Raw genomic sequence first — 27,855 nt, forward strand, 5'->3', positions numbered from 1 at the left:
ATTTTGTTGAAGTTAACAAAACAAAATTTTTACTTATAAAGTGCAAAAGTTTTTATGCATTACATCTAAAAGAGAAAAAATATGGCTCAAATTTTCAAGTTTATTTATGCTTTAATAATATTTCTTTCAATATTTCTTGTTTTAACCGACGGCCGTAAGTAATTTTTTATATTATTTTCCTTTTCCCATTCTCTAGTTTAAGTTATTTTCAATATTTCATTACTATAAATTCTTTATTGTTATTTGATTTTGCAGATTGGAAGTGCAATGATCCCAAGGATTGTCCAATATATATATATGTTACCCTCCTCTAATTGCGAGGTGCACTAATTTTAATTGTGAGTGCGTGTTCAATTATGAAAAATAGGCTGTAAGCATATATGTTTACTATTCGGTTCTAAAATACTCCCTCCGGTCCTTTTTATAAGAAACACTTTGGAATTTTTATTTGGTCCTTTTTATAAGAAACACTTTGACACAATTCCATTTGTACCCTTATTAAATACAATCAAATAATTCATTATAATGCTAGTGCATTAATTAGAGAAGTCTATTTCTCATGCTAGTCAAAGGTTAGTTTTGGAATATAACATAAAATGTTAGAATCATTAATGAGAAAATTTACCTTCCTTGGTCTGTGTGATTTTGTCAAAGTGTTTCTTATAATAAGGACCGGAGGGAGTATAAGCCTTTTTAAAAAAAAGCTTAATTAATAAAATGGTCTCTTAAAGACATTTTTGGTTTCAGATTGGTCCCTTAAAGAAAAAAAGGTCCAAATAGGTCCCTTAAAGAAAAAAAAGTCCGAATAGGTCCCTTAAAGACATCTCCGTTAATCAGTTTGGTCCCTAAAAAGAGGTCTAAATAGGACCAAACTGATTAACGGATATGTCTTTAAGGGACCTATTCGGACCTTTTTTTCTTTAAGGGACCAAAATGAAACCAAAAATATCTTTAAGGGACCCTTTTATTAATTAAGCCTTAAAAAAACAAAACACAGAGACTAAGAAAGTTGATTATGCTATTAAATTTGTTGATAATTAGTATTGTTTTTATAATTTTATCTTTTAAGAGAGAATGAGTAAATATTTTTTAGTGTATTTATTAGAGATTGTATAAAAAGATGCACTATAATTAGGTGTATATGGTGGTAAAAAAATGTCTTATAAAAGGGACAAAGAAAAATATCGGTTCATAGGAAAAAAAAAAATTGGTTTAGTTGCATAGGAACTTGTTGATGCTAAATAGATTTTTCTACAATGTTTAGCTAAAAATAATTTATATTACCCCATTCTTAATTATAATAAGATTCCATTGAGAAAATTGTGGAGATTAAGCAAGTTAATTGTGATATTAAATATGTTGATAATTGGTATTATTTTTAGGAAAATGTTAAACGGTGTCCAATGACACTAGTTAAAACATACCAATATAGAAAACTTATCTTGGAACTTGTGAATGCAGCATATTAAAGACGTAAAAAGTCATATTATTATCATTAATGTTGTTTTTTTATTTTCTTTTTTTTGGTATATTTAACTAGTGTTCGAGGACACTGTTTAGTATATGACCCTTATTTTTACTATTTTATCCTTCAAAAAGAAAATGAGTTATTATTTTTATAAAGTATTTATTACAGATTGTAAAAAAGTATGCAATTTACTTAGCTAGGTGTATGTTGGTAAAGAAATAATTAATGTCCTTAAAATTATGAAAAGAGTCTATAAAAAAGAACAAAGAAAAATGTAAAAAGAATATTATATTTTAAGACGGAGCAACAAATGACAATGAGCAAGGAAAGAAAAAGCATGACAATGAGCTATATTTTTAGCGCAAATGAATTAAATTGTACTCCAAAAGAAATTATAATTTTCTATGCTACCCACTACAAAAATTCCGAAATTCTAAATGAATATTAGGACGAATAAAGATGCAAGAATAATGTTCTAAAGCAACTTTTCAAGGGTCACTTACCATTTAAGCTTTGTGTGATGCTTTCTCCATTTCTTTTGCTTCAACTTCTTTGTTATTGACTAATTAATTGTTTTGGAAAAGAAAAATGTTATGTTAACAAAAAATTTGTTGTTTAACACTTATATAGTGTATAGACGATTTTATTTTTTTAATTATATTTTTTCTTTTAAAGTCACATCAATAGTTATAAATGATATATTTTTACACGGTATTAGATAAAAGGTGACACATATTCATCCGTTGATAATTTGAGGGTATTTGTCCAACAACTAATAAAAATAAGCCATATAAATTGATTTGATTATGGTACAATTAATTTGTAACTAATTTTTATTTCACATATATAATTGTTAATTTTTAGTTGTTCAAATAACATTATTCTTTGAAAAATGTTTTTTGTCGACACTTCTTGAAGTGTATACACCTCGTGAAAGAAAGAGAAAAATAGAATGGTGTGATAAGTTGATGATATGAGAGGAGAGGAAGGAAGAGATAAAAATAAGGCATCGAAGATTATTAGGGTTGTATATTTTTATTTTTTTTGTGTACAAAAACGACCTAAGATCAAAGGTTGTATGATTTAATTTAACTGGATCAAGATTGTCTCGTGTCATTCTCTTCCGATGACTAATTTTATTCAAATGTCATTATTGAACTTTTTTTTTTTTCATTGTCACATCAAAATGAAAGGTGTATATAGATAAAATCAAATTACAATAATATTCATGTCTCATAATACTCTACAAAATTACCAAAAAGAAGTAAAAGTATAGTTATTGATCAGAAAAATTTGGCATCATGGAAAGTCATGGAAGAAAGACAAAAGCATCTAGGAAAGTTAATTGGCATCGATTTTGTTCAAGTCCATCTCTATTTGTTGTAGTATTACTATTTGTTAATATTATTATTATTATTATTATTATTCTAAAAGGCTATCTCTGTTCATTCAAATGAGGCCTTTACAACATTTTGGAATTTCGACAAGTGGCTTTTTCTATCTCTAGCTACTTTAGCATAAGGTAAATGCAATCACACTGAATGTTCCTTTAGCATTATTTCTTTAGAGAATCGGGTTCTTAACTTTAAGAATATGTTCTTATGCAGTTCAAACTTGACAAGTTGGACGAGCCTAATTAGTTTTTTTTTATTAAGACATATCTGGCTCAAAGACCAATTAATCCGAGGAATATCAATCTCACTACATTCATTTGTAGGGAAAGTCATTTAAAGATAGAGCTTAGTTCTGTATGAAATGATCTAACATAAGAAATGGTACCAAAAGTCTTCAAATTTAAGACTTTGAGAAGAATACGCTCCAAAATCTCAATGTTAATTAGAGTTGATAGAGTTAGATATTATTATGTCTTCGTTTGGTTTTCTTTTTTCCTTGTTGATGAGAATGAAAAAAAAAATTATCAATTCTTCAATTAAATATTAATTATTTTGAAAAATTAGTCTTTGTAATTGCTTATATTAAACTGTCTCATGTTCAATATCTGCAATGTAATTTACTTATTTTTAAAATAAAAAATATGCGCCAACACGAAACTGGATTGCGGTTCGGACGATTTCGTCCTGTTTAACCAAAAAAAATTAAATCTATTTAAGGATGACAACGGGCGTCCATGGGTGCGGGTTTGACACTTACCATACCCACACCCGAAATCATCACCCAAACCCAAATGCTGTTCGGGTGGCAAAACAACACTCACGCCCACACCCATTGGGTTCGGGTTTTTTCCACCCAAACCCGCAGCACATTTGAAAATAATTTGCAAATTTAAGAAATTAAATTCCAACATAGACTTTGAATTAAATTACAACTAAAATTAAGGTATTCCAAAGAAATTCAAACATAGACTTTCAAGAAATTACAACATAGACTTTCAAGAAATTAAATTACAACTAAAATTTATGGTCTTCCAAGGAAATTGAGGTATACTATGGGGGTAATTAGGTAATTATAAAAAATTTCGGGTGGGTGTGTATGGCTTTCGGGTGTGGGTTTGACTGATACCAAACCCACACCCATATTATCGGGTGTCACCCGAACCCAAACTCAGTCAAATTGAGTTTCGCCCGTTGACTTGGGTTTGGGTTCGGGTGGGTCTCTCGGGTTTGGATTTTTTTGCCATCCCTAAATAATTTAGTTTAATAATTTAATCTTCAATTTAAATTTATGTATAAATTAACAAAAATTTAAAACTAAATAGTTAAATTATTAACCTAGTTATATTTTAAGGTCTAAATAATAATATAATTTTGAAAAAAAAGTCATATATAGAACTTTAAAAAAAAAACTGAACGAAAATAAAAAGTGAAAATTTAAAAAGACTAAAAGTGAAACAGAAATTTTAAATTTTTTATAAAAACTAAAAATATATTTATACTCTAAAATTAAAAATCACTCTGAAATCTACAAATCTAATTGTTGCCTTTAACCATTAGAATTGAGATTTGGTATTGTTTTTGTCGGAAGCTTTTTCCATAAGTTGGAATCATCAAAATTGGATCCGATTCAGACCGATATTGTTCGAAAGGACTAAGTACGTGGATACTCCGTGTTAAAAAATATTACATTTGCTTATTTTTAAAATAAAAAATATGCACCAACACGAAACTGGATTGCGGTTCGGACGATTTCGTCCTGTTTAACCAAAAACTTTTAAATCTATTGGCATTATCGATCAATGTAATATTTAGTTTAATAATTTAATCATCAATTTAAAGTTATGTATAAATTAACAAAAACTAAAAATTAAATAGTTAAATTATTAAACTATTTATATTTTAAGGTCTAAATAATAATATAATTTCGAAAAAAGTCATATATAGAATAGAACATATACACGAACTTTAAAAAAAAAACTGAACTAAAATAAAAAGTGAAAATTAAAAAAAAAAAAAAACTAAAATAGAAACAGAAATTTTAAATTTTTTATAAAAACTAAAAATATATTTAACTCTAAAATTAAAAATCACTCTGAAATCTACAAATCTAATTGTTGCCTTTAGCCATTAGAATTGAGATTTGGTATTGTTTTTGTTGGAAGCTTTGTCCATAAGTTGGAATTATCAAAATTGGATCCGATTCAGACCGATATTGTTCGAAATGGCTAGGTGTGTGGATACTCCGTGTGTAACGGTAGTGGTCGTTGGTCGTGCCACTGGTTTGTTGATTTTTTTGGTGATTCTATGCTTGGGTTGCTCAGCCTAATTGATTGATCATCCCTCGATCTGGCTTTCAATTTATTCTGAGTTGCTTCTCAACAAGTAGTGCCGAGTCTATTTCAATATCCGTATCATTTTTTATTTCGAACTGCTTAGCTTGAAAAAGCAATCATCGCTTGCTGCTTGCTGCAGGGAGTAGCGGTACGTGGATCGTTTCCGTGTTGACGGTCGGTTCATTCGCCTCGTATCTTAAGACTTCTATTTGATCTTTTAGAATTAACTAGAAGTTGGTTTATTTTATTGTCCTACGCTTTTGTGTAGACTCAAATGGGTTAGGTCTATGTCCCCCAATTTTTATATATATATATATATATTTCTTTTTTTCTTTTTTATATAATAAAGAGATATAGACAAAGGATGGGGCCGAAGTCTTCTTTGTCCCTTAATGTCCAGATGTTGTTTGCCTTATAAAAAAAATTAAAAATCACTCCATTTTGGTAAAAGAATCCAAATGACCATTTCATAAGTGTGGAACTAAAGAATCATAGTAATAAAAAATTAAAAAGCATAATCCATTAACAACAAAGAATATCAACATTAAAAAATGTTCCACCTTTCATTACAAAGCTTTTTCCAAGAGAGTCTAACTCACATCTCTATTTTCAAAAGAGTCCAATCATCTTTGTTTTTCTTTAATTTTCATCATCTATAAGCTGCTATTGCACTTGTGAAAGATTATTCATTCATCAAACAAAACCAACAAAATATCATAAAACTTTCACATACACCATTAAATTCCACTACAAATTCATCACAAAAACACATTATAGTAAAAGTTCTATTTGCATCAAGAAGAAACTTAAAAAATGAGTTCTTCAAAACCTGCTCCAAAGCCAAACACAGATGATTACAAGCTAAAAGACACAAAGCCAGAGCTAGGAGAAAAATGGCCACATGGAGGACAACGAGGCGGAACCGGTTGGATTTACAGTGAAAGAGCAACTAGTACTTATGATCTTGTCGAACAAATGTTCTATCTCTATGTTAGAGTTGTTAAAGCAAAAGAGTTACCACCAAATCCTGTCACAGGAAATGTAGATCCTTATGTTGAAGTAAAAGTTGGCAACTACAAAGGAAAAACAAGACATTTCGAGAAGAAAACAAACCCCGAATGGAAGCAAGTTTTCGCGTTCTCGAAAGAAAAGATACAATCATCAATTGTTGAAGTGTTTGTAAGAGATAAAGAAATGGTAGCAAGAGATGATTATATTGGAAAAGTTGAATTTGATATGCATGAAGTTCCTACAAGAGTTCCACCAGATAGTCCTTTAGCTCCACAATGGTATAGACTAGAGAATTTGAGAGGTGAAACAAGAACAAGAGGTGAAGTTATGTTAGCTGTTTGGATGGGAACACAAGCTGATGAAGCTTTTCCTGAAGCATGGCATTCAGATTCAGCTTCTGTTAAAGGTGAAGGAGTTTATAATATAAGATCAAAGGTTTATGTTAATCCTAAACTTTGGTATTTAAGGGTTAATGTAATTGAAGCTCAAGATGTTGAATCTCATGATAAAACTCAACCACCACAAGTTTTTGTTAAAGCTCAAGTTGGACAACAAGTGCTTAAAACTAAGCTATGTCCTACGAAAACCCCGAATCCAATGTGGAATGAAGATCTCGTATTCGTAGCTGCTGAGCCGTTCGAAGAAAACCTCGTCTTGACGGTCGAGAACAAGGCGAGTCCGGGGAAAGACGAAGTTGTGGCGAAATTGACATTACCTTTGAACAAATTCGAGACGCGGATGGATCATCGACCGGTGCATTCACGATGGTATAACGTTGAGAGATTCGGATTCGGCGTTCTTGAAGGTGATAAAGGTAATGAACTTAAATTCTCAAGTAGGATACATCTTAGAGTTTGTCTTGAAGGTGCTTATCATGTTCTTGATGAATCAACAATGTATATTAGTGATACAAGACCAACTGCTAGACAATTATGGAAACAACCAATTGGGATTCTTGAAGTTGGTATCTTAAGTGCTCAAGGACTTCAACCAATGAAAACAAACAATGGTAAAAGTTCAACAGATGCATATTGTGTAGCAAAATATGGTATGAAATGGGTTAGAACAAGAACAATAACAGAAAGTTTCAATCCAAAATGGAATGAACAATATACATGGGAAGTTCATGATCCTTGCACAGTTATAACTTTTGGTGTTTTTGATAATTGTCATTTAGGTGGTGCTTCTCAACAAAGTGGAGCAAAAACTAATGATGCAAAGATTGGTAAAGTGCGAATTCGTTTATCGACTTTAGAAATGGATAGAATCTACACAAACTCATATCCATTACTTGTTCTAAAACCAAGTGGTTTGAAGAAAATGGGTGAACTTCAATTAGCGATTCGTTTCACATGTCTTTCCTTGAGTCACATAATTTACCTTTATGGACACCCTTTACTACCAAAAATGCATTACTTGCATCCATTCACTGTGAATCAATTAGATAGCTTAAGATACCAAGCTATGAACATTGTAGCAACAAGACTAGGAAGAGCAGAACCACCTCTTAGAAAAGAAGTTGTTGATAACATGCTTGATGTGGATTCACATATATGGAGTTTAAGAAGAAGTAAAGCAAATTTCTTTAGAATTGTTTCGCTTTTTTCGGGTTTAATATCGCTGAGTAAATGGCTTGGTGAGGTTCAAAAGTGGAAGAATCCAGTTACATCAATACTAGTTCATGTTCTTTTTTTCATCTTAATATGTTATCCTGAATTGATTTTACCAACAATTTTTCTCTACATGTTTCTCATTGGAATATGGAACTTTAGGAAAAGACCAAGACACCCTCCACATATGGATACAAAAATTTCATGGGCTGAAGCTGCACATCCAGATGAACTTGATGAAGAGTTTGATACATTTCCTACTTCTAAGGCACAAGATGTGATTAGAATGAGGTATGATAGGCTTAGAAGTGTGGCTGGGAGAATTCAAACTGTGGTTGGTGATATTGCAACTCAAGGTGAGAGGCTTCAAGCTTTGCTTAGTTGGAGAGATCCAAGAGCTACTTTTTTGTTTGTGATTTTCTGTCTTGTTGCGGCCGTTGCATTGTATGTTACACCTTTTAAGATGGTTATTTCTATTGCTGGGATTTTTTGGCTTAGGCATCCTAAGTTTAGGAGCAAGTTGCCTTCTGTGCCAAGTAATTTCTTCAAGAGGTTGCCATCTGGTGCTGATAGCATGCTTTGAGCACGGTTTTAAGAACCGAATCGGTTATTTTATGGTTCATTGCAGTTTCATTCTGGTTTTAGCAGTTTAAGATGGTTGAACCATGATCAGAGGTGTTTCTGGTTCGAGGTCTGGTTTGGATTTTAAAACACTGGCTTTTGAGGATTCAAATTATACAAAACAGAAGATGTCATTTTTTTTCTTTATTTTTTTCTTTTGTATGAGTGCATTGTTGATTTTTTATTTTGGTGGGTACACTTGTTGTATGATTACATTGAATTATGTCATTTTTTCAACTTATTATCAGTGTCAACGTGTTTGTAATGTGTTCATTGTCTCTGTTTGTATCCATGCTTCATTTTTTCCTCTATTATCAAATTTTTAATTTTTAATTATTGTGTTATTGGGGACTCATGTATTCTCATTTCTCAACATATAACCAATCAATGAATCCATAATATTTGCAGTTTCTTATGAAGAGTCATCTTTAGTGTTTCAAATAAATATGGTTTTAGTTATGAGTATGATGACATGAAAAAAAAAATGATTTTTCAATCTCCCTGTATGCCTAAATCTGTTAAAATAAGCTATTAGAAACATGTTTCGGGTGAAATGCAACATGTTAGTTAAAACTGTTAATTGATTTACTTGCATAGCAAGTAACCAATTGAAACCAATAAAGTTGTATAAACAGAAAGTAATACTCCCAAATTCTTGTTCAATTTCCATTCACAAAGTTCATTGTATGTTCCAACAGCATTGCATCAAACATAGTATCAATCACACTCTTTTAGTAGTTTTTGAAAAACATAAGGAATGTTAAAAATCAAGAAATCTACTACAACGTTTCTTGATGTAAGCGCAAACTATATTTGTGAAACGATAAAAGGCACTTTTGTTAATCAGCCCTATCACAGGTAGAGGTGTCAAAAAACAATATTTGATAAGGCCCAAATTTAGGCCCCTCTACTAAGTCCACTAAATGTGAGCTCATATTAAAACATTATAGTTTGTATATTGATAAATGAGATTTTCTTCTCGCGCCCCCGGAATTCATCGTTCGCCGCCGGAAATTTCAAAAATACCCTCCATGCTACTAAAGTAGCAAACTCAGAGGGCGCCAAATCTAGGAAAAAACAGTTCGCATCATTCGCATTCTAGAACGCGAACTATTTTTCCCAGTTTTTACTATTTACACAGCATCATGCGTTGTGAAGGAATAGTATTGGAAAGTCGGGGGCACAAGAAGAAGGAATCTTGATAAATTACAATAAAGCAAAGCAAAGCAACCATTCTAGGCCACATGGACAATTTATTCAATAGCCAAAGCCTTAATTTTCAAATGGTAATATTATTCACAACTTTCTTGCAAACCAAAAACTTCTCTTCATATCTTATAATTTAATGAAAATATTCATTTCATTCTTTATATGATCAGTTTAATTTTCAATCTCAATTTCCTATCTTTTAGAGTCAAGAATGTCTGCCAAATAAAATTCCAATATAATTTTGTCAACATTTACTTCTATAATTTTCACTTATCTATCATAATATTTGTTTATCCATGGGCAGGTTGTCATAATCAAGTAGATGAAGAGAAGCTCCTAATATATCATAGATAAAGAGAAAATATATAAAAAAAAAAAAAAAAACTACAAGACCATATAATATAATATATAAATCTAGCTAGTTAGCCATAGCTATTAAATGTGACACTAATTGGAATATAATTTCCTGTATTTAAATTCTCTACATTTCATAAAGTTAATTCCAAAAGTTAATTCCAACCGCAGGGAATCCTGATCCATTACTAATTCTACCACACACGCTCACTCACACGCTATTCTTGGCGAGGACGGGTCAACCAGAGAGAACTCAATGCTCGAAGACGATGGAAATACTCGGACATTGCAACCAAACACCTTGCAGCTTGACGAGTTGTTAACAGCTGATGCAGACGATGAATTGTTTGATGCCTCAGATTATCTGCCTGTAAGTTTTCAAATTAACAATTTCATAATCATTTTCTATATATCAATGCTTTTTGTCAAACTCAAAACAGAGCTAGTTGTAAATAAGATATTAATAGATTATAGTTTTAATAGTTATATATGTTAGGAGAACAACAAACTCTTAGAAATAAGTACCTTCTTCTGAAAATAGATTAATGTATGATTAAAACTTATATGGTCACACAATCACACGTCATATATATAGAAATTAATAACACTAAGCTCAGTGGACTTTTCGATCAAATGAACAGACAAAATTTGTTCAAATGCATTTCTCAGTCAAGTTCTGAAACATAAACAATCTTGCAGTTATATATATTTTCCTTTCAATAATTGCAATAGGATTTTTTTTTTTAATATGTAGACGAAATGGTAAATAGCACATGAAATTCATACACATAAATGAAAGAATATTTCATAGTCGAACTCAGGACACTACATATTCAACCTAACAATTTTAACATTGGCCAGTTGAACTACGACATACTGATACAATAGGATTAGCACATGAAATTCATACACATAAGTGAAAGAATATTTCATAATCGAACTCAGGACACTACATATTCAACCTAACAATTTCGACATTGGTCAGTTGAATTACGACTACTGATACAAATAATGTATGTTGCAGACTATTCAATTCTCTCACCATGAATTCAATCCTAGAGACTTATCTAGCTTATATTGTTGATTAATTCAAATAAAATTTTCACTTAGAACATTTTTTTTTTGTTAATTTCTATATTTATTTTTGAAATATTACACAAGAGGACATAACAATTTTTGAAAAATATATATCAAGACCAAAAGTACAAACTAGTCAAATTGAAAAGGGACAAAGCTTACAAATTAATTAATGGTAAAGGTTGCTTGAGAGATTAAAATCAAATAATCATTATGATAATGTTGCCTACCTAATGATTCCTCAGTTTCTTATTCTTATTGTGATTGATTACTTTGAATAGATCATTCAAATATATATTTTGGAGACTTGTATAAATAATTAAAACTGATTATTTAGCAATTGAAATTAAGCATAGTTAGTTGGTGAACCGGTCTAGTTACCACAACCAGAACTTCACAAAAGAAATTTAGAATATCTTAAAACATTGTAGTCAACAAATTATATTACTAAATTTTTTTCATTGTTTTGTTTGAAATGGACTAAGATATTTACATTTATAGACCAATTTAGGTAGTATGACAATATTTGTAAATAATTTTCAATATCCGAACATTTTTAAAATTGAATATCTGAACTGAACTAATTCAACTTTTCTTTTGGGACTTATTAAACTAATTAAGCTAGTAAAACCCATTCCTATATGTATATATAAAATGAAATAAAATTAGAAAATATGGATTATAAAAAAAAATAGAAAATATGGAGTTGTTGTATGTTGGGCTTATAACGACCGAGCCCAAGTTTCTGTTGTCGGTTTATTTTGTCTGGACTTGTGCTTTTAAGTTTTATACGTTTTTGCACTAAAATAATATTAAATATTTTTACACTATAGTTGTTCTTCGTCTCCTCTAAATTAATTAGAATTTCTATATTTCTCTCAAATATTATAGGATATCTCCTAATAGTATAAATCTTACCGGAAAAAATCTCCAGATATATTTTCGGTAATATATTTTTTAGTGTGAGCAATTTAAAAACGACGAAGAGTAACTATGTTTTTACACAAAAATAAAATTTTTAATTTTTTTTGTTTTAAAGTGGAAATTTTTATTAATTAAAATAACACCGTTATATTTATTTTACAACTCAAATCATTTCTAGGTCATCATAATAGGAAATGCTTTTGTCTTCCTTTGTTTCTCCTTACTACTACTTTATAATTTTTCAACAATTCAATGTATAGTGTAAAGTTATGAAATAAAAATATAAAAATATATTTTCACAAAAATTAATAATTAATAAGCCAATCCCATATTATATAAAGGGTGTTTGTTTGTGCTTTTGAAATAGCCTAAAAGCAACATGTTATGGTTAGGACTCATTGTTAATTGTGTCTTTCTTCAAGTTACGGTTACGACCATGACATCACATAGATATGGGGTTTAAAATGTATCTTTGGATGAAGATTGTAACAATGAGGGACCATAGTCTCACGTGTTTATGTTCAATTAGTAACAATAATATGAGTGAGTATAGTGTGATATGTCCTTAGAGTTTATATTGACACTTACTCAACTTTTATAAAACAACTTATATGTGATAACCATCTTTACTTAGAGCTGCTCCAACAAGTTTAGGGCTAAAATAAATTTTATAACGAGACATTCAAAAAATTAATACTAAGCTTAAAAATTAAAATAAATTTTGTTTAGTATGAGATTTAAACTTAGACCCCGGAAGATGAGACTCTCATCTTAACCAAATATGCTAGCTAAACATTTATAAATATATTATATATATTTATCTAAACTAAAAAAAATTGGACTTGTTTTAGCCCAAAATTTTGAGGCTTAAAGCCTTTACTTTAGTCTCTGAGCTCTTAGGTCGGCGCTGTCTCTACTAATAAATCTGTATATGATATTGGGTTTTTAAAAGCGTGGTGTGTTTAATACTATCCTCTAAAAACGGTTCAAAAATAGACCATTTATGATTTACATACCCTTAGAAGTAGATTTTAAAATCCATGTTTGTAGATTCTATATATGTAACAACTTCATGAGAGTGAGGAATGCATGCAATGCAAGTAGTAGTAGTTTGTTTGTTTATATGAGGGTTAAAGTAGGTGTCCCTACCCATATGATTGAATTGGAACAGATTCTTGTTCCTACCTGACCCCCACGAGATCGGTTATGGACTTATGGAAACTTGGTAAAATTTGTCAATAAGGACCACAAAACTAGTTAACCAAGATCACACAATATTCACCAAATTACTTGCACCACAATTCAACATGCAATCATGAACATTAGTTTCTTCATTCTTTTATTTGTTATTTTACTTTTTTGGGATAATATATGTTCCATAGTTGTCGCTATATGGTTGAATTGTATCATGATCCTTAATACTACATCCGATCTTAAATATTAAAAAAAAAAAAAAAAAATGGATCGACAAAAGTTAATATATCTGATCAAAATTTTAAACTAAATATATCATTATTTGTTGTTTTTTCGTATATTTAATTAATAAAAGGATGTAATGTAACATACCTGTCTGACAAAACTTTCAAGAGTGGAGAGCTTGTTCATGGCAAGAGCCATTTGTCCCATGTAGTTAGCCATATTAGGAGGACAGCTTAAAGAATCTGATGTTATAGTTTCTGAAAGAGATTGGTTGAGTGCATCTAGCCCTTGTGAAAGTGCTTCTTCTGCCTCTTGTGTTGATTGTTGCAACCCACATATTCCAAGTATTTGTTGCTCAGTAAGTGGCTCAATTTGACTTATAATTATCTAAAACACATATTCATCAAATAAAACATTACTAATTCAACCCAAAATTAAATTAAAGAAAACAAATAAAAATGTAGTATTTTTTTATCAAAGAGTCTAACAGCAAAATTCACATATACTAAATACGGAGAAATAAGACACTACGGGTTCAAACACGCATCTCATCCCATCATATATAGTATTATAGTTTATTTTCACTGATTAAAAAAATTAATTTTGATGAAAAATTAGAGTTTCTTATTTTGAATATTTTTAGTCAAGACACTACTAAAAAATTTGTATACACTAATTTATGGTCAATTAGAGGGAAAAGGTGGGTATGGAAATTAACATGAACTTCATTCCCATAGATAATGAGAGATAGAGACCCGTGCTATTTTTCTTCTATTTCCATCTTTAGTCCATTTCTGATTCCAATAACAAATTGAAGTGAAAGGTATGGCTTTATGGAAATGAGACCTAACCTTATATACCCAATACTGGAAACCTTCAATTTGCCTTTAATTCCACATTCATTCATGGCATCAAATCCATTGCCCTTAAATTTTCTTTGGTAACCCCAACTATGAACTTCAATTCCTTAATATAATCAACTTCTCCTCAAATTCAATTTTTTACAATTTTTGTTTTAAAAAGAAAAGATGATGGATATTTCTTCAAAACATGAGAAATTTTTGGATTTCATTCACATTTGATATGTATAGAACACTCTTTTGTTTTGGTGATTTATCATATAGTTGTCACAAAATATTGAGTGTGAGACATGCAAATAATTAACATTAACATTTCTTCATGGCTAGGTTGGTGTGTTACATTATTTCGTTATCTACCAGTTTAATAATAGAGTCTGCGTAGATTAAATTTCCTAAGAGATAGTTGTAGAATGACCATTAGAATCGAATCTAATATGAAGTTTCAAAAAAAAATATTCATAGGTAAACACGTACTATTTTTTATAAATTTTAATAAAAAATTATACCTCCATTTTTTGGTCCATATAAAAATGCCCCGACAATTAATATAAATTTAATTAATAATAATAATCTATCTTTTCTTTTTTTAAATCGGTGTTACATTTGTGTACCTTAATGAGTTCAGATGGCCTGAATCCGCCGATCCACATGAAGCAACGTTCAGCCGGGGTCTTCCACATACCATAAACAAGATGGAACACATCTGTTCTAGCTAGAATGGCTTTTAGGTTAATTACTTGATCATAGTGAGCCAAGCAATTTTCCACATATAACCTAAGCTCATTTTCATGTAAATGTTCATCAACTGCTGCTCTTAGCTCACACACTAGCCTGTGGTGTTCCTCTAACCACCTCCCATATTCCACATCAAACATTGCAGCCTCTGAAAATTTTGTTGCAAAAAGTTTTAATGCAAGTACAAAAAAATTATATATTTTATGGGTTGATTTTATTAGTATGGGAAGATATATACCTGAGCTAATGCTATTCATAGAAATTGGAATGCCTCCTTGGTCTCCTCCCATAAGTGCACCTCCACCCATTAACACGCCCTAAAAACGAAACAACCATTTCCGAATAGAGAATAGGATTAGCTGCAGTTAGTTACTGTGGTGTCGTAGTATCTAAATCAATGATTGAGATCATAGTTTAATGAATATGTAATTTCAATCGTCTGATCTCAAATCATTAGTTGTATTTCAAAACAGGGTAAAATATTAATGTAGCAGATTTGAATCCGCTTATTAGTCATTTGCTACATTAAACTACAACTGTTGGATTAAGAGAGAGAAAATATTACATCATCTTTAATAAAAATATAACGAAAAAACGATTCAAAACGTCAAATGTATTTAGTTTAAAATCTAGACTAAATACATTTTACTTTTTTATAATTATTTTCTCTTTCTTAATTCAACGACTCTGCAGCAAATTGCACCATGCAGCCACACCCAGTGGCGGAACTAGAAAAAATATCGTGGGTGGGCCGAAAAATAGTCAATCTATTTTCAAATTGAATTTTTTGCTCTTCTACTCTCACATGTTACTATTTTGGTACCAACAAACTATATTTTTACTCTAAAAATTGTGATTTTTGGCTATAAAGGTGATTTATTGTCTCCAACATTGAATCTAAAGATGAAATATCAAATTTGAGACCAAAATTCACAATTTTTTCCCATTAAAATTCGTTAATTTTACGGCAAAAAAGTAATAAAAAAATATTTAGATAGGACTAAAATTGCAACAAATGTGAAAATATGGGACTTTAAAAATTTAATATTAATTAAACATATTTTTTATGTCATTTCATATTTATATACACTAGTTCAACTGCTAATTTTATCTATTATTATAAATTCAATTAATTATGAACTAACATTTACACTAATACTTGAACTAATATGTGTACCGAATTACTTATAGTCTTCAATAATATACTCTAAATTAATATTTATATTAATATTTGTCCATATATATACCGGGTGACTTAAAATTATTAATAATATATTTAAATTAATACCCTACATATAAAAAAAATTATTTTTTGGGGGTGGGGGTGGGCCGCGGCCCACCTCAGCCCACCCCTAGGTCCGCTGCTGGCCACACCAGAGAAGTGATATCCGACTTGATATATACAAAAAAAAAAAATTGAACGAGCTAAAATGATATATATTAACAAAAAACCTCCTCAGCACAAGAGGTGTCAAGAAAGACTACCAAAGTTTACCTAGAGTCGATATATACAAAATTTTAAAAATAAGTCTATGCACAGAAAAAAGATGTTTATTTTGTTCCTTACTTGAGTTCTAGCACGCTGCAACTCTTGTTCAAGCTGATTAAGCTTAATCCTACTTGTTTCTAGTTGCTGAACATAAGCCTGAAAAAATAAAATTAAATTGGTACTAGTATCTTTGACAAGTATTTTTGCCTAAAATGTGTAAAAGCAATATACTACAATTTTTTGGGATGATAAACTATCTTTCTGTAGAAGAATTCACTGCACCTTTTTCCTAAGCCTGCTTTTCCTTGCTGCCTCTCTATTCTGAGCAAGTCTTCTCAGAGTCTGTGCATAACATTTTCAAAATATTCAATTATTTTTTTTAATTATTAATTCCTCAAAAAATAGAATATCAAAGAATTTAATGAAATTAATTAAGATATTATCATTAAATAAATAACCTTAGGATCTGGTGTTTTTGGTCCTTCATGTTCAGAACTTGAAGTTGTACCCTTTCGACTGTTCTCTCTCTGTCATAAGTTGAATAATTAGTTAAACAAAAATGGGGAAAACACATAAAGAATATAAAAAAAATAAATGGTACTTTATAATAAGATTTTACCAACCTTGACTAGTTTTGGTGGTGCAGGTGCAGAGAGGGTTTCATTTCGTTGGTTTGCCAACTCCATGGACGGTTGAGATGCTTTCTTTGAACCACAAGATTGTGGAGAGGTTAATCCCATGCTACCCTATACCAAATACATATTTACAAGATAATATATATAATAATGTTAAATTTATATTCAACTATATATATTAAATTATATTAATAGCTAACTAGAACATTAGATTGTCAACTCAAGGTTACAATATTGTATGTATCATATATGTTAATATAATCATGTGTTCTCATTTTTCAGATTTATTGAATAACTAATGTATTTACTAGTGTATATTATAAATCAGATACATTAGTTATTCGATGAATCTAAAAAAAATATTATTTATATGTGAGACCGGATGAAATATAATATATAATTGTTAGTTGATTAATTAGTTAAACTTAATTATACCTTTGAATTGGATGGTGGTGGTGGTGCTACATGCATTGGTTGAGATGGAAAAATGTTAAGAGTTGGTGGTGGTCTCATTCCTGAAGATGATGATGAATTCTCTGTTGAAATAACACATACATTAGTTAATAAAATTTATTTCATTTATCACCATCATCATCAATTAATATCTTGGTCAATGAAAAAAATTTATGAGAAAGGAACAAATTATATATACTTGCATAAAACAAATGAAGGGTTTATAGAAAAAAGGAAGAAAGTCAAGAGAAAGTTAAAGAAAAGAAAAAGAAACTTATGATGCTTCAATGCACACTTCCCTTTTGCAAGGAGATCATGACAACAAGGTTTGTTACATGTCATCATCTCATAGCAAAAAAACAAAGAAAAAAAACCAATAGAATCAAAATTAGAGAGAGAGAGAGAGACAATTTTTTGTGTGTTTTGCTGCAGATTTTTCCACAATTTTGCTTTATTTTTAGTTCTTAGAAAAGATCCAGTCAAAGAAAAAGTACTAGTATACGGAAGATATGCATATGAATCTGCTAAAAAAAAAAACCCCTCAGAGAATCTTCAAAAATGATTTGAAAAATTAACCAAAGAAAGTGCATGCTCATCTTTCTCAATTTGAACAACAATTATCACTAGAAACAAAAAAAAATTTGAGGTCGGCAGAGTACTGAAAGGTCTGGGTAGTATGCTAGAAGATCTGAGTTCGATCTTCAGCTTTATTATAAACAAAAAAATAGGAATTTTTTTTAATTTTTGTGAGAAAGAGAGAGTGCTCACGTCTTTGATCTTGAACACTAGAAGGATCAGCTTGTGCTTGTCCATCAAGATACAAAAAAAATGCTTGATCCAATTCACCTAAATCATAAGCACTTGAATCTTTGCTTCTGAGATTAAAAGAAAGAAAAAAAACATGAAAAATAACAATTAGCAAAAAATTGTAAGATTAATAATAAATTATATAAAAAAATTGGATATTTATTCTCATAAGAAACTGATATATTATTGGGATCAGTTATTCAACAGCTTTGCAGAAAGTAAACAACTATGACTATGACTATTATTTTTACTCAAAAAAAAAATTATGACTATGACTATTATTAATATTTTTTAAAAAAATTATAAAAATTAAAAACTTACAAGTAGTTGCCAGGGATAGAGGATGAAGATGAAGAAGGCATCATTCCAAAAGAAATTTGATTGTCATGCATATGATGATGTTGATGTTGATTTTGATGTTGTTGTTGTTGTTGTTGTTGCTGATGAAGATGTTGATGGCTTTGTTGTTGTTGAAATGATTCAAGTTGAGTTGTTGTTGAATTTGTTGTGCTTTTGATAATACTAGAAGAAGCCATGATCATAGAATTGTTATTGGAACCTAAAAACCTTTGGTCTTGTTCTTTTTGTTGTGCTTCTTCAATAGCTAAAGAAAACCCCATTAATGGTGGAAATTTTTTCTAAGTATTTTTCTCTTGAAATCATTTCATTTGTCTATACAAAGAGAGATGAGAAAGAGAAGAAAAAATTGAGCTTTATATGAAGAAGAGTCGGTTATATATAAAGTTGTTGTTATTTCAAATAGGTGGTATAGAAGAAAGAAGAGAGTGTATTAATGAGAGAAATTAGAATTGAATGCTACATGAAATAAAAAGACAAAACTCTTTTACTTTTTTTTTCGTCACGTACATATGAATAAGTGGGATAATCGAGGTTCAAATTTTGGCCCCTACATATATAATGTAATGTCTCTGCCTACTGAGCTAAGCTCACACGGAACGGAACAAAACTCTTTTACTTTTACATCTCTTCCCAAATCAAATAAGTCGAAGAGTTTGGTACACATCTTATTTAAATATGTATTTATATACCGATAAGATAGATAATTTTAATAAATCAAAAAATTAATATTATTGATGAACTTTTCAAAATTATCGACTTCTACCAGTATATATGTAAATAAATTGTGTACAAAAAAATTTTATCATCGAGTAATTGGACTTAAGGATCGTTGGAAAGAACTTGAATTTAATTCTTAGTAAAAATAATTTTTATTCTGACTTTACTTATTTTGACTGCATGATCAAACTCTAAATTACGAAGACAAGTTTTTTTTTTATTAACTAGAGGATTAGTACATTTTTCTCCCCTTGATTTTCTTTCTCATCTTTTTGACTATTACAAAATATTAATAAAATGTTGATAAAAAATATTAAATAATATAAAATATTTTAGATAAGCGGTTCTCCCAGGATATCCTCCCCTACAAGTTTCTCTCTCTTGAAAATTAAACCACTTGAAAAAAAAAAAAAAAAAAAGAGAGAGAAACTGGGCATCTTAGTGAAAAAAAAACCACTTTTATGTGAAATGGAAAACCAGGTATGGCATCTTAGTGAAAGCCCTTGGTTAAGGGTGTATGTGTGAAATGACTAAAAAGTCTTGTTTCTTTAATTGTGTTCAACTTTTACCATTGACGTTTTCATGCAAACTTACACGTAGTTTCTTCAAGCGGCTCTATCCATTGGATCATTCTTTAGCCCATTTTGTTTCTTCATGCTTATTTTTTTTATAAAAAAAATGCGTTAAACAGTATCATTGGAATTCTACTTAAACATATAAGGAAATTTTATATTAAAACTTAAGAATTGATCAATATAATATCTTAAAATTTTCTTTTTTAGTATGTTTAACAAATGTTCTGAGACACAATTTAACATGACATTTTTTAAACTAAATTATTTGTGGTGCGAGGAGCGGCGTTTGGCCCTCCGCACCACCTGGTTTCCAGTTCTACGGTGTTAATGCTTTCGTAAGGAGATGTTTCGCGCCAGATCTGGATATTACAACGGTGGTGGTTACGACGTAGTTTTGCGTTAGATCTGGAAGGTTTCGGGTGTTTCTTTCGACAGTGGTGGTGACGGCGGAGTTTCGCACCTGCTTCATGGTATTTTGGTTCACTATGGTGGAGTTCTTTCTATCTCCTTCATGTCTTTCGTCTTTCTTTGTTAGGATGGGGTGTGTTGCGCCACTGTTTGCTTCCAGCGGTGGTTTTGACACGGGTTTGTTTTCGGCAGTTGGCTTCTCCGGAAACTTGGCTCGCCGGATGATGCGTTTTGGTGTTTCGCTAGTGTTTTGGTGGGGTGAAGGATCTGGGTTTCTCTTCCGTAGTGTCTCGGTGTGGTTTCGGTTCTGTTTAAGCCACCATCGTCTCTCTTGCGGTGGTGGTCATGGGATTTTGGTGTTATAGGTGATGAGGTGGTGGTTGATGCCGTGTGGGATTGGTTTTTTTTATACTTGATTCTCTGACCGTTTTTCAAATCTGTTGAGATTTGCGTGACTCTTTTTGAATCGTTGATGGTTTCCAAATTTGTTGAGATTTGCAAGTTTCTCTGTATCTGGTTGACTTTATCGCGTCAGTGTCGACTGTTTGGAGGCGATCTGCGTGCTGAGACTCATCTGCCTAGATTCTCATTCTACCGGTGTCCCATCAACTTTTGACTCAAGGAGCTGTCTTTTGGATTCTGATGGGCCAATCACTTTTGATTCGAGATCGGAAGTTAGTGTCTAGTGGCATCTCTATGGGTCGGGTTGTTGTCTTCTCTAGTGATTTGGAAACTGAGGAGTGTCTTTATAAGAAAGGAATTAGGAGTGAACCTCTATTAGGTGGTGTCTGTTTTAGTCTATCTTTATATAAATATGTTTGGACATCTTCATCTTTTAAGCTAACTTTGGGATGAGATTCAAACTCGTTTTACACTATTTATTGAAACTTGTTCCATGTCAATAAAATATATATTGATAAAAGAAAGTTGCATTAATATACGGTTATTCCAATTTCGGTGTGCTAGTTGATACAGAGCAAAACACTCTGACTTTAAATGGGTTCCACAAGTAGATGGTGGAATTGATCCCCTCAAATTAGTCATTCATAGAGCTGAATACTAAGTTTTCAAAAAATTAAAAATTAAAAAATATACAGTTAATTAGAAACGAAATAATAAATAAATAGCTTATAAGTTATCAAAATTACTTATTAAGAAAAAACATGTGTACAGAAAAAATTGGTTGGGAAGTGAGAACCCACCTTGTGTGTCCCACAGATTTTTCAACGGAGATTAGTCATCACTAACGACGATGAAAACTTCGTACTAATATCATAGTAAAAAAAATAAAGAAAGAAACATTGGCATTTTTTTTTTGTTTATAATAAAAATAGTTGTGAGATTTGCTTTTATCCTTTGTAATTCCTTGTTAACTTGCAGAGGTAGCATTCACCAACAATGATTTCAACGAGATATTAAATATGTTTGCATATTGTCTTCTTAACTATGCCATTGAATAAATACTCTAATAGATGTATCCCCGTGCACTTAACTTAATTGGTAGGGATATCGCACTATATGTGCAGGAGACGGGGTTCAAACCCGGGACACTCCACTTATTCACCTTTAAGGTGGATTTTCTAGCCACCAGGCTACTTGACAAAAAAAATATTCTAATAGATGTGATACTAATATTTCTTGATTTTGAAAACAAAAATTATCACAAGTTGGAATCTTATAAATCGTTTTCAGGTGTGAGGAATATCTATGGAATAATTACAGTCATATGAAAAATAGCTTGCAAACGTAAGTTATCTCTAACATGGTTCATATAGATAGTTGAAAATAGCTTGCTTTTTATTTTATCCTTGTTCCTCAACTTGGATAATATTGACTTTGGACAAGACTTTGTAATTTCCTAATAAAAATTCGAGTGATAGCTTAAGATCATACGCATTCTGTTTTCTATATATAGTTCCACACACAAAAGATGGCATGAATAATTTATAAAAAAATAAAAAAGATGGTGGCATGAATACTGTTCAATTAGAAAATATTTGATTCATTTATCAATAAACCACCATGTATTCAACCAAATAAAAAATAAAAAATTAACCACCATGTATAGTTCTGGAAAAAAAAAACATAGTAATTAATTATTCAAACAACTATTTTATATATTTTTTTGTTCACCATCAGTATCTCTAATCAGATTCGGAGGTCAGTTCTGGTATTAAGTGGTTCAAGCCTCTCCTAATTACTGTCGCAGGAGATCTAACAATGTAACTCTTGTATATATAATTAACCAATTAATTAATAATTAATATATCTTCTATTTTGTAAAAAACTAATAAGGGTTAAATATATTTTTGTTGTTAAAAATATGGCGGATTTTTATTTGAGTTCTAGAAAAATAATAATCTATACTAATATATAGAGGAAATACTTAAACAGTATTTTTTTAAACTCTTCTTGCCTTTAACATTTTTTTTCATAACTTCTATCTTAATAACTTCTTCTGTCAAATAAAAAATAATTTCTATACTTTTTTGTTTTCACCAAATCATTCATGTTTTTTAACACGTTTTTATTTTCATAAAATTGGATCATAAAGACGGGCACGCCGTCTGGCCACTAATAATAATAATAATAAATATTTTCATCCTCTCTCAGAATTTTATGTTTTGTTTTTATTCTCTAATGATATAATTGTTAAAATTTATGACCATTTTATGTTCATGATATGTTTATGTTATGAATATTTATTATGTTAAATTTATGTAAGTCATATTTAAAAAATATCAAAAACATGTTAAAATTTTGTCTATTAGGCGCAAAAAAGAAACAGAAATTTTTTAGAGATAAAAAGGTCTCATTTTTATTTTTATTTTTATTTTTTTTTGAAGCATCATTTTGATTTTTCTAGGAGGAGGAAAAGAAGACCTGTCTAAATAGGTTTGATGTGTTACTATGTCCTTTCTCACAAACACCAATATTATATTTGTCACCGCACATTACCAAAATAAAAAAGATTATTTTAACTTGTGTTTTTATGACACATATTAAGATATAAATTTGACACTAATACAAAAAATTGAATGTTTAAATATTTAAAAAACACAAGTTTAAATAAAAATCTACATTTACTTTCTTATAGCACATGTTGAAATTCTCTACATAAAAAAATATATATATATATAAATATTCTGTTATTAGCGATGCAACATTATTCAAATAATGTTACACGGTTTAACTTGATTATATAAAAAATCAAATTGAAAGGAACTAATATGTCTTATAGAAAATAATCCTCATAACCTATTTTTCTTCACACCAAATATTGTATTTTAAAATTAAAAAGGAAATACAATTTTGGTACTTAACCTAGTTCAATACATAGGAAACAGTTAATTAAGACAAAACCAACATCAACAAATCAAAATTGAGGTTAATGGACTATGCACACAAAAAAAAAAAAAAAAAGAGATTAATGTAGATGTGTAATGAAAGAAAAAGACTTAATTATTTTGATATGTGTTGTTAAATTAAATTGTAAATGGTTCCACTGTTAATGTCGTAGAACTTAATTTTCCCGTTATTATTTATCTAAAAAGGTTATGGGGGAAAGGAGTGGTAAATGGATTAGGTATATCCAAATATATAGATCCAAAAATGTAAATGAATATATATATAATTAGCCGATAGAATAGCTCCTGGGGGTATATAGGAGTCTAATTTAGTTTTTTTTTAAGTAGTCTAGTGACTAGAAAATTCACCTTAAAGATGAATAAGTGGAGTGTCCCAGCGTAAGTTAATTTTTTATAAATAGAGAATGTTAAGGTTGTTTTAAAATTATATATATATATATATATATATATGGACTGGGCAATGGGCTTAAGGACATATCCAGTAAGCCCAATTAATATAAGAAGGAAGACAGGCCCAAATCAAGAAAACCCTAAATATTCATTAGGCGATAAGTGGCCAAGGCGTGACTAGCGACAGCATGGCAACGCCCAGAAGGGTAATCCCGTACTATTATAAATGTCTTCTCCTTCCTTGCGTTAACTGTTGACTTGAGAAGAAAGAAATCAACTTCCCATAACCGCCATAGCTTGGAGACCAAGGTTATCATCCCTACTTTCACGCTGTACCGCCGAAGAAGACGTTAAGGACCGGATTTCTAGGAATCTTAGCTTGGAGAAGAAGACTAAGCGGTCTATAAATAGCTTCACACTTTCATTTGTAAAGGATCGATTTCTAACTTATAAAACTCCCAGGGTTGTTGGGATTGAACCAAGTGTAATCACATCCTTTAATCAATAATACAACCCCCTTTGAGTTTTTACCAGAACAATATATATATATATATATATATATATATATATATATATATATATATATATATATATATATATATATATGGAACAGGTGTCAAAAGTATGGAACAGGTATATTTTGAGAATAAGACGAAAGTGCTACAGTGCGTCGCAGCGGTATATACAGTAGGAAAATGGTTTTATTTCTCTCTTATATTGAAAGACTTATTTTACAAAGTGATTACAAATGAAAAGTGGTGCCTAAGATGCGAAACAAATTCCCTTTTTATAGGGAAATATGGAACACTATTTGTTCCGGTAAAAGGTGCTTCTTACCTAAAGCAACCAGTAAATAAAAACGACAAAATTAATAATACAAGCATACGACAAAAGTTAATAATGCTGGGTACACTGAGGGCCCCATCGACACAATTATTAACTTTGAAATAGAAAAAGAAAATTACAACATAAAACAAACAACTTTTTTTTAAAGTGGTGTAATTTGCCGGCAGCATCATTTGCTTCCTTGAAATGAATTTTTCTTAACGGGAGAAAATTAACCACGTGTCCTCTTCCCTTGAGCCACGCCTTCTATGAGACTGTCCCAGAAATCTTCTGGAGTGGGAGATTGAGATTCTCCTGCTAGGATGTCCATTGAACCCTGAGAAGATGTCGACATTGTATCTTCTTTGCATGAAGGAAATGTCTTCAAAAACTGTGATTTCATATGATCAAGAGTCCTGATCATAATCTCGTCTTCAGATTCATTGGGATATTTCTTTTGGAAATAGCTCTTCATCTGATCTAGAGAGAATTGAGTAGCCTCTTGACCACCTTTCTTGGATTTATCTTCCTGAATTGATTTATTAATACTGCTAGCAATATTTTGAATATCTTCTGGGGACATTTTATTCCACCATTTAAAGAAAAAGTTTCTTTCTAGGATCGGAATATTAAACCGATCTTTTGAAATCTTCAAAGACCACCTCCAAATCCATGGAATTTGGAATTTTATTAAGAATAAAGCTGGACATTGTCCTGTAATTAAATTATCTGAAGCGATTTTTAAAATTAAAGGACTATTATCACACCAAGAATTATAAAGATCTAATAATTCTTTTGGTAAAATTTCTAGAGAAGGACCAAATTTGATCCACCACTCAAAAAACCAATTTGGTATTTCAGAAGCCAAAATATTTGGGTTAATTGAGAAAAACCAAGAATGTTTATTCTTTGGATTCTGGTAATAGAATACTTGCGTAAAGGCTTGGACATAGTCCCAATAATTAAAATATATATATTTTCCTTCAGCTACTTTAATAGCTTTTTCTCCATTTGGGTTAAATCCCCATTCTCTTGGGAGTAAGATCTTATTAATATGGCATTTTGAAAAATTTATAAAATTTTCTGGGTTATTACCTTGATAATAATGAGTTATAGTTACAGATTCTGTAACATTTAATAGAATTTCTAAATTCGGTCTTGATTTTCCAAAAAGACCTGGATATCTCCTTGAATCTAGATACTTTGTTTTTACTGACCAACCATTATTATTGGCTTGGGTTATATCATCATGTTCAACATGCATAATTTTCTCTGTAACAGGATTTTCAAAATATTCCGAAACCTGTTCTGGATTATTAATCACAGTATCCTTATAAGTTATTAACTTATTTTGCTCATTTGAATTTGAAGAAGATGCTTCTTCTTTTCTGGGTGTTTGCTTATTTTTATTATAAGCAATTGTGGTCCAATCCCCTATTAGAGGAATGTTAGATTCTTGCAAAGGCACTATGCCTCTGCTATGTCTTCCTCGGCCACGACCTCTTCCCCCGTAGGGGCCTGACATCTTAGTCGCCCTGCAAAAATTCACGTGTAAGGTAATCAGCTAGAGAATTATTTTCTCCTTTAATGTATTGAATATCAAAATCAAAAGCAGATAATTGGGCTTGCCATCCTGCAAAAATTTGTTTTGCAACTAGATTTTTAACATCCTTTTCAATTATTGACTTAGCTGAACTACAATCAATCCTGAGTAAAAACTTTTGATTTAAAAGGTCACTTTGGAATTTAGAAATGCATTTTATAATGGATAGCATTTCTTTTTTTATAGTTGAATATTTTTTCTGAGTATCATTCCATTTTCCAGAGGTAAATCTAACAAGGACTTCTTTAGAAGTTTCGGGTATAACCTGTTTCAGGATACCTCCATATCCTAAATTGGAGGCATCAGTCTCAACAATCTTAAAATATTTAGGATTAGCTAAGGATAAGCAAGGCAAACATTTAACTTTAGCTTTTATGTTTTTAACTGCCTGGGTATGATTCTCAGTCCAAGGGCCATGTTTAATTTTAAGCCTGTTATAAAGAATAGCGGTATCCTCTGCTAGATTTTTATAATAGTCTGAAATATAATTCAAACTTCCCAAAAATCTTTGTAATTGGGTTTTATCAATGATAACGTCGGGAAATTTAGAAGCAAATTCAATACTTCTACTAATAGGAACTATTGTTCCTTGATTAATTTCATGTCCTAAAAATCTGACTTTTGTTTGAAAAAGTTTCATTTTGGGTGCAGATAAAACAAGACCATTATGTATAATAATGTTTTTAAATATTTTTAAATATTTAAAATGCTGATCTAGGGATTTAGAAAAGACTAACACATCATCAATATAAACAATAATAAAATCTGAATAAGGATTAAAAATATCATTCATTATATTCTGGAATTCAGAAGGGGCATTCTTTAATCCAAAAGGAAGGACATTCCATTCATAATGTCCAAAAGGAACGGCAAAAGCTGTTTTATATCTATCAGTTTCATTAATCTGAATTTGCCAATATCCAGACTTCATGTCAAATTTTGAAAATATTAATGAGTCATTTAACCTATCTAATAAGTCTTTCTTATTAGGAATAGGATATCTAATCCATTTTAAAACCTTATTAAGGGGTTTATAATTGATAACAAGTCTAGGAACACCTCGTTCCTTTTCAGCTGCCTTATTCACATAAAAAGCAGTACAAATCCGAGGGGATTTTGAAGTCCTAATTAATTTTTTGTTAAGTAAAGATTCTATTTCATTTTTACATAAACCAAGATATTCTTGATTCATTTGGGCTGGTCTAGCCTT

The 27,855-nt window shown here is 30.5% G+C and overlaps 2 protein-coding genes across 2 annotated transcripts; one reads left to right on the forward strand and one right to left on the reverse strand.

Moving 5' to 3' along the window:
* The first annotated feature begins 5,697 nt into the window (after positions 1 to 5,697).
* On the forward strand, positions 5,698 to 8,770 carry LOC123898313 (FT-interacting protein 1). The gene has a single exon (XM_045949233.1). It carries the CDS (start codon positions 6,009 to 6,011, stop codon positions 8,397 to 8,399), a length of 2,391 nt encoding a protein of 796 aa, XP_045805189.1. The 5' UTR covers positions 5,698 to 6,008; the 3' UTR covers positions 8,400 to 8,770.
* A 1,104-nt stretch (positions 8,771 to 9,874) lies between these two features.
* Positions 9,875 to 19,167, reverse strand: LOC123899948 (bZIP transcription factor TGA10). Its single transcript, XM_045951221.1, has 11 exons — positions 18,721 to 19,167; positions 18,361 to 18,467; positions 17,575 to 17,675; positions 17,128 to 17,250; positions 16,963 to 17,031; positions 16,787 to 16,846; positions 16,583 to 16,660; positions 15,254 to 15,332; positions 14,892 to 15,163; positions 13,568 to 13,807; positions 9,875 to 10,368 (listed from the first exon to the last, which is right to left on the reverse strand). Exons 1-11 carry the CDS (start codon positions 19,017 to 19,019, stop codon positions 10,219 to 10,221), a joined length of 1,578 nt encoding a protein of 525 aa, XP_045807177.1. The 5' UTR covers positions 19,020 to 19,167; the 3' UTR covers positions 9,875 to 10,218.
* Between the last annotated feature and the right edge of the window lie 8,688 nt (positions 19,168 to 27,855).

This window comes from Trifolium pratense, linkage group LG7 (assembly GCF_020283565.1).
Source record: "Trifolium pratense cultivar HEN17-A07 linkage group LG7, ARS_RC_1.1, whole genome shotgun sequence".
Lineage (NCBI taxonomy): Eukaryota > Viridiplantae > Streptophyta > Magnoliopsida > Fabales > Fabaceae > Trifolium > Trifolium pratense.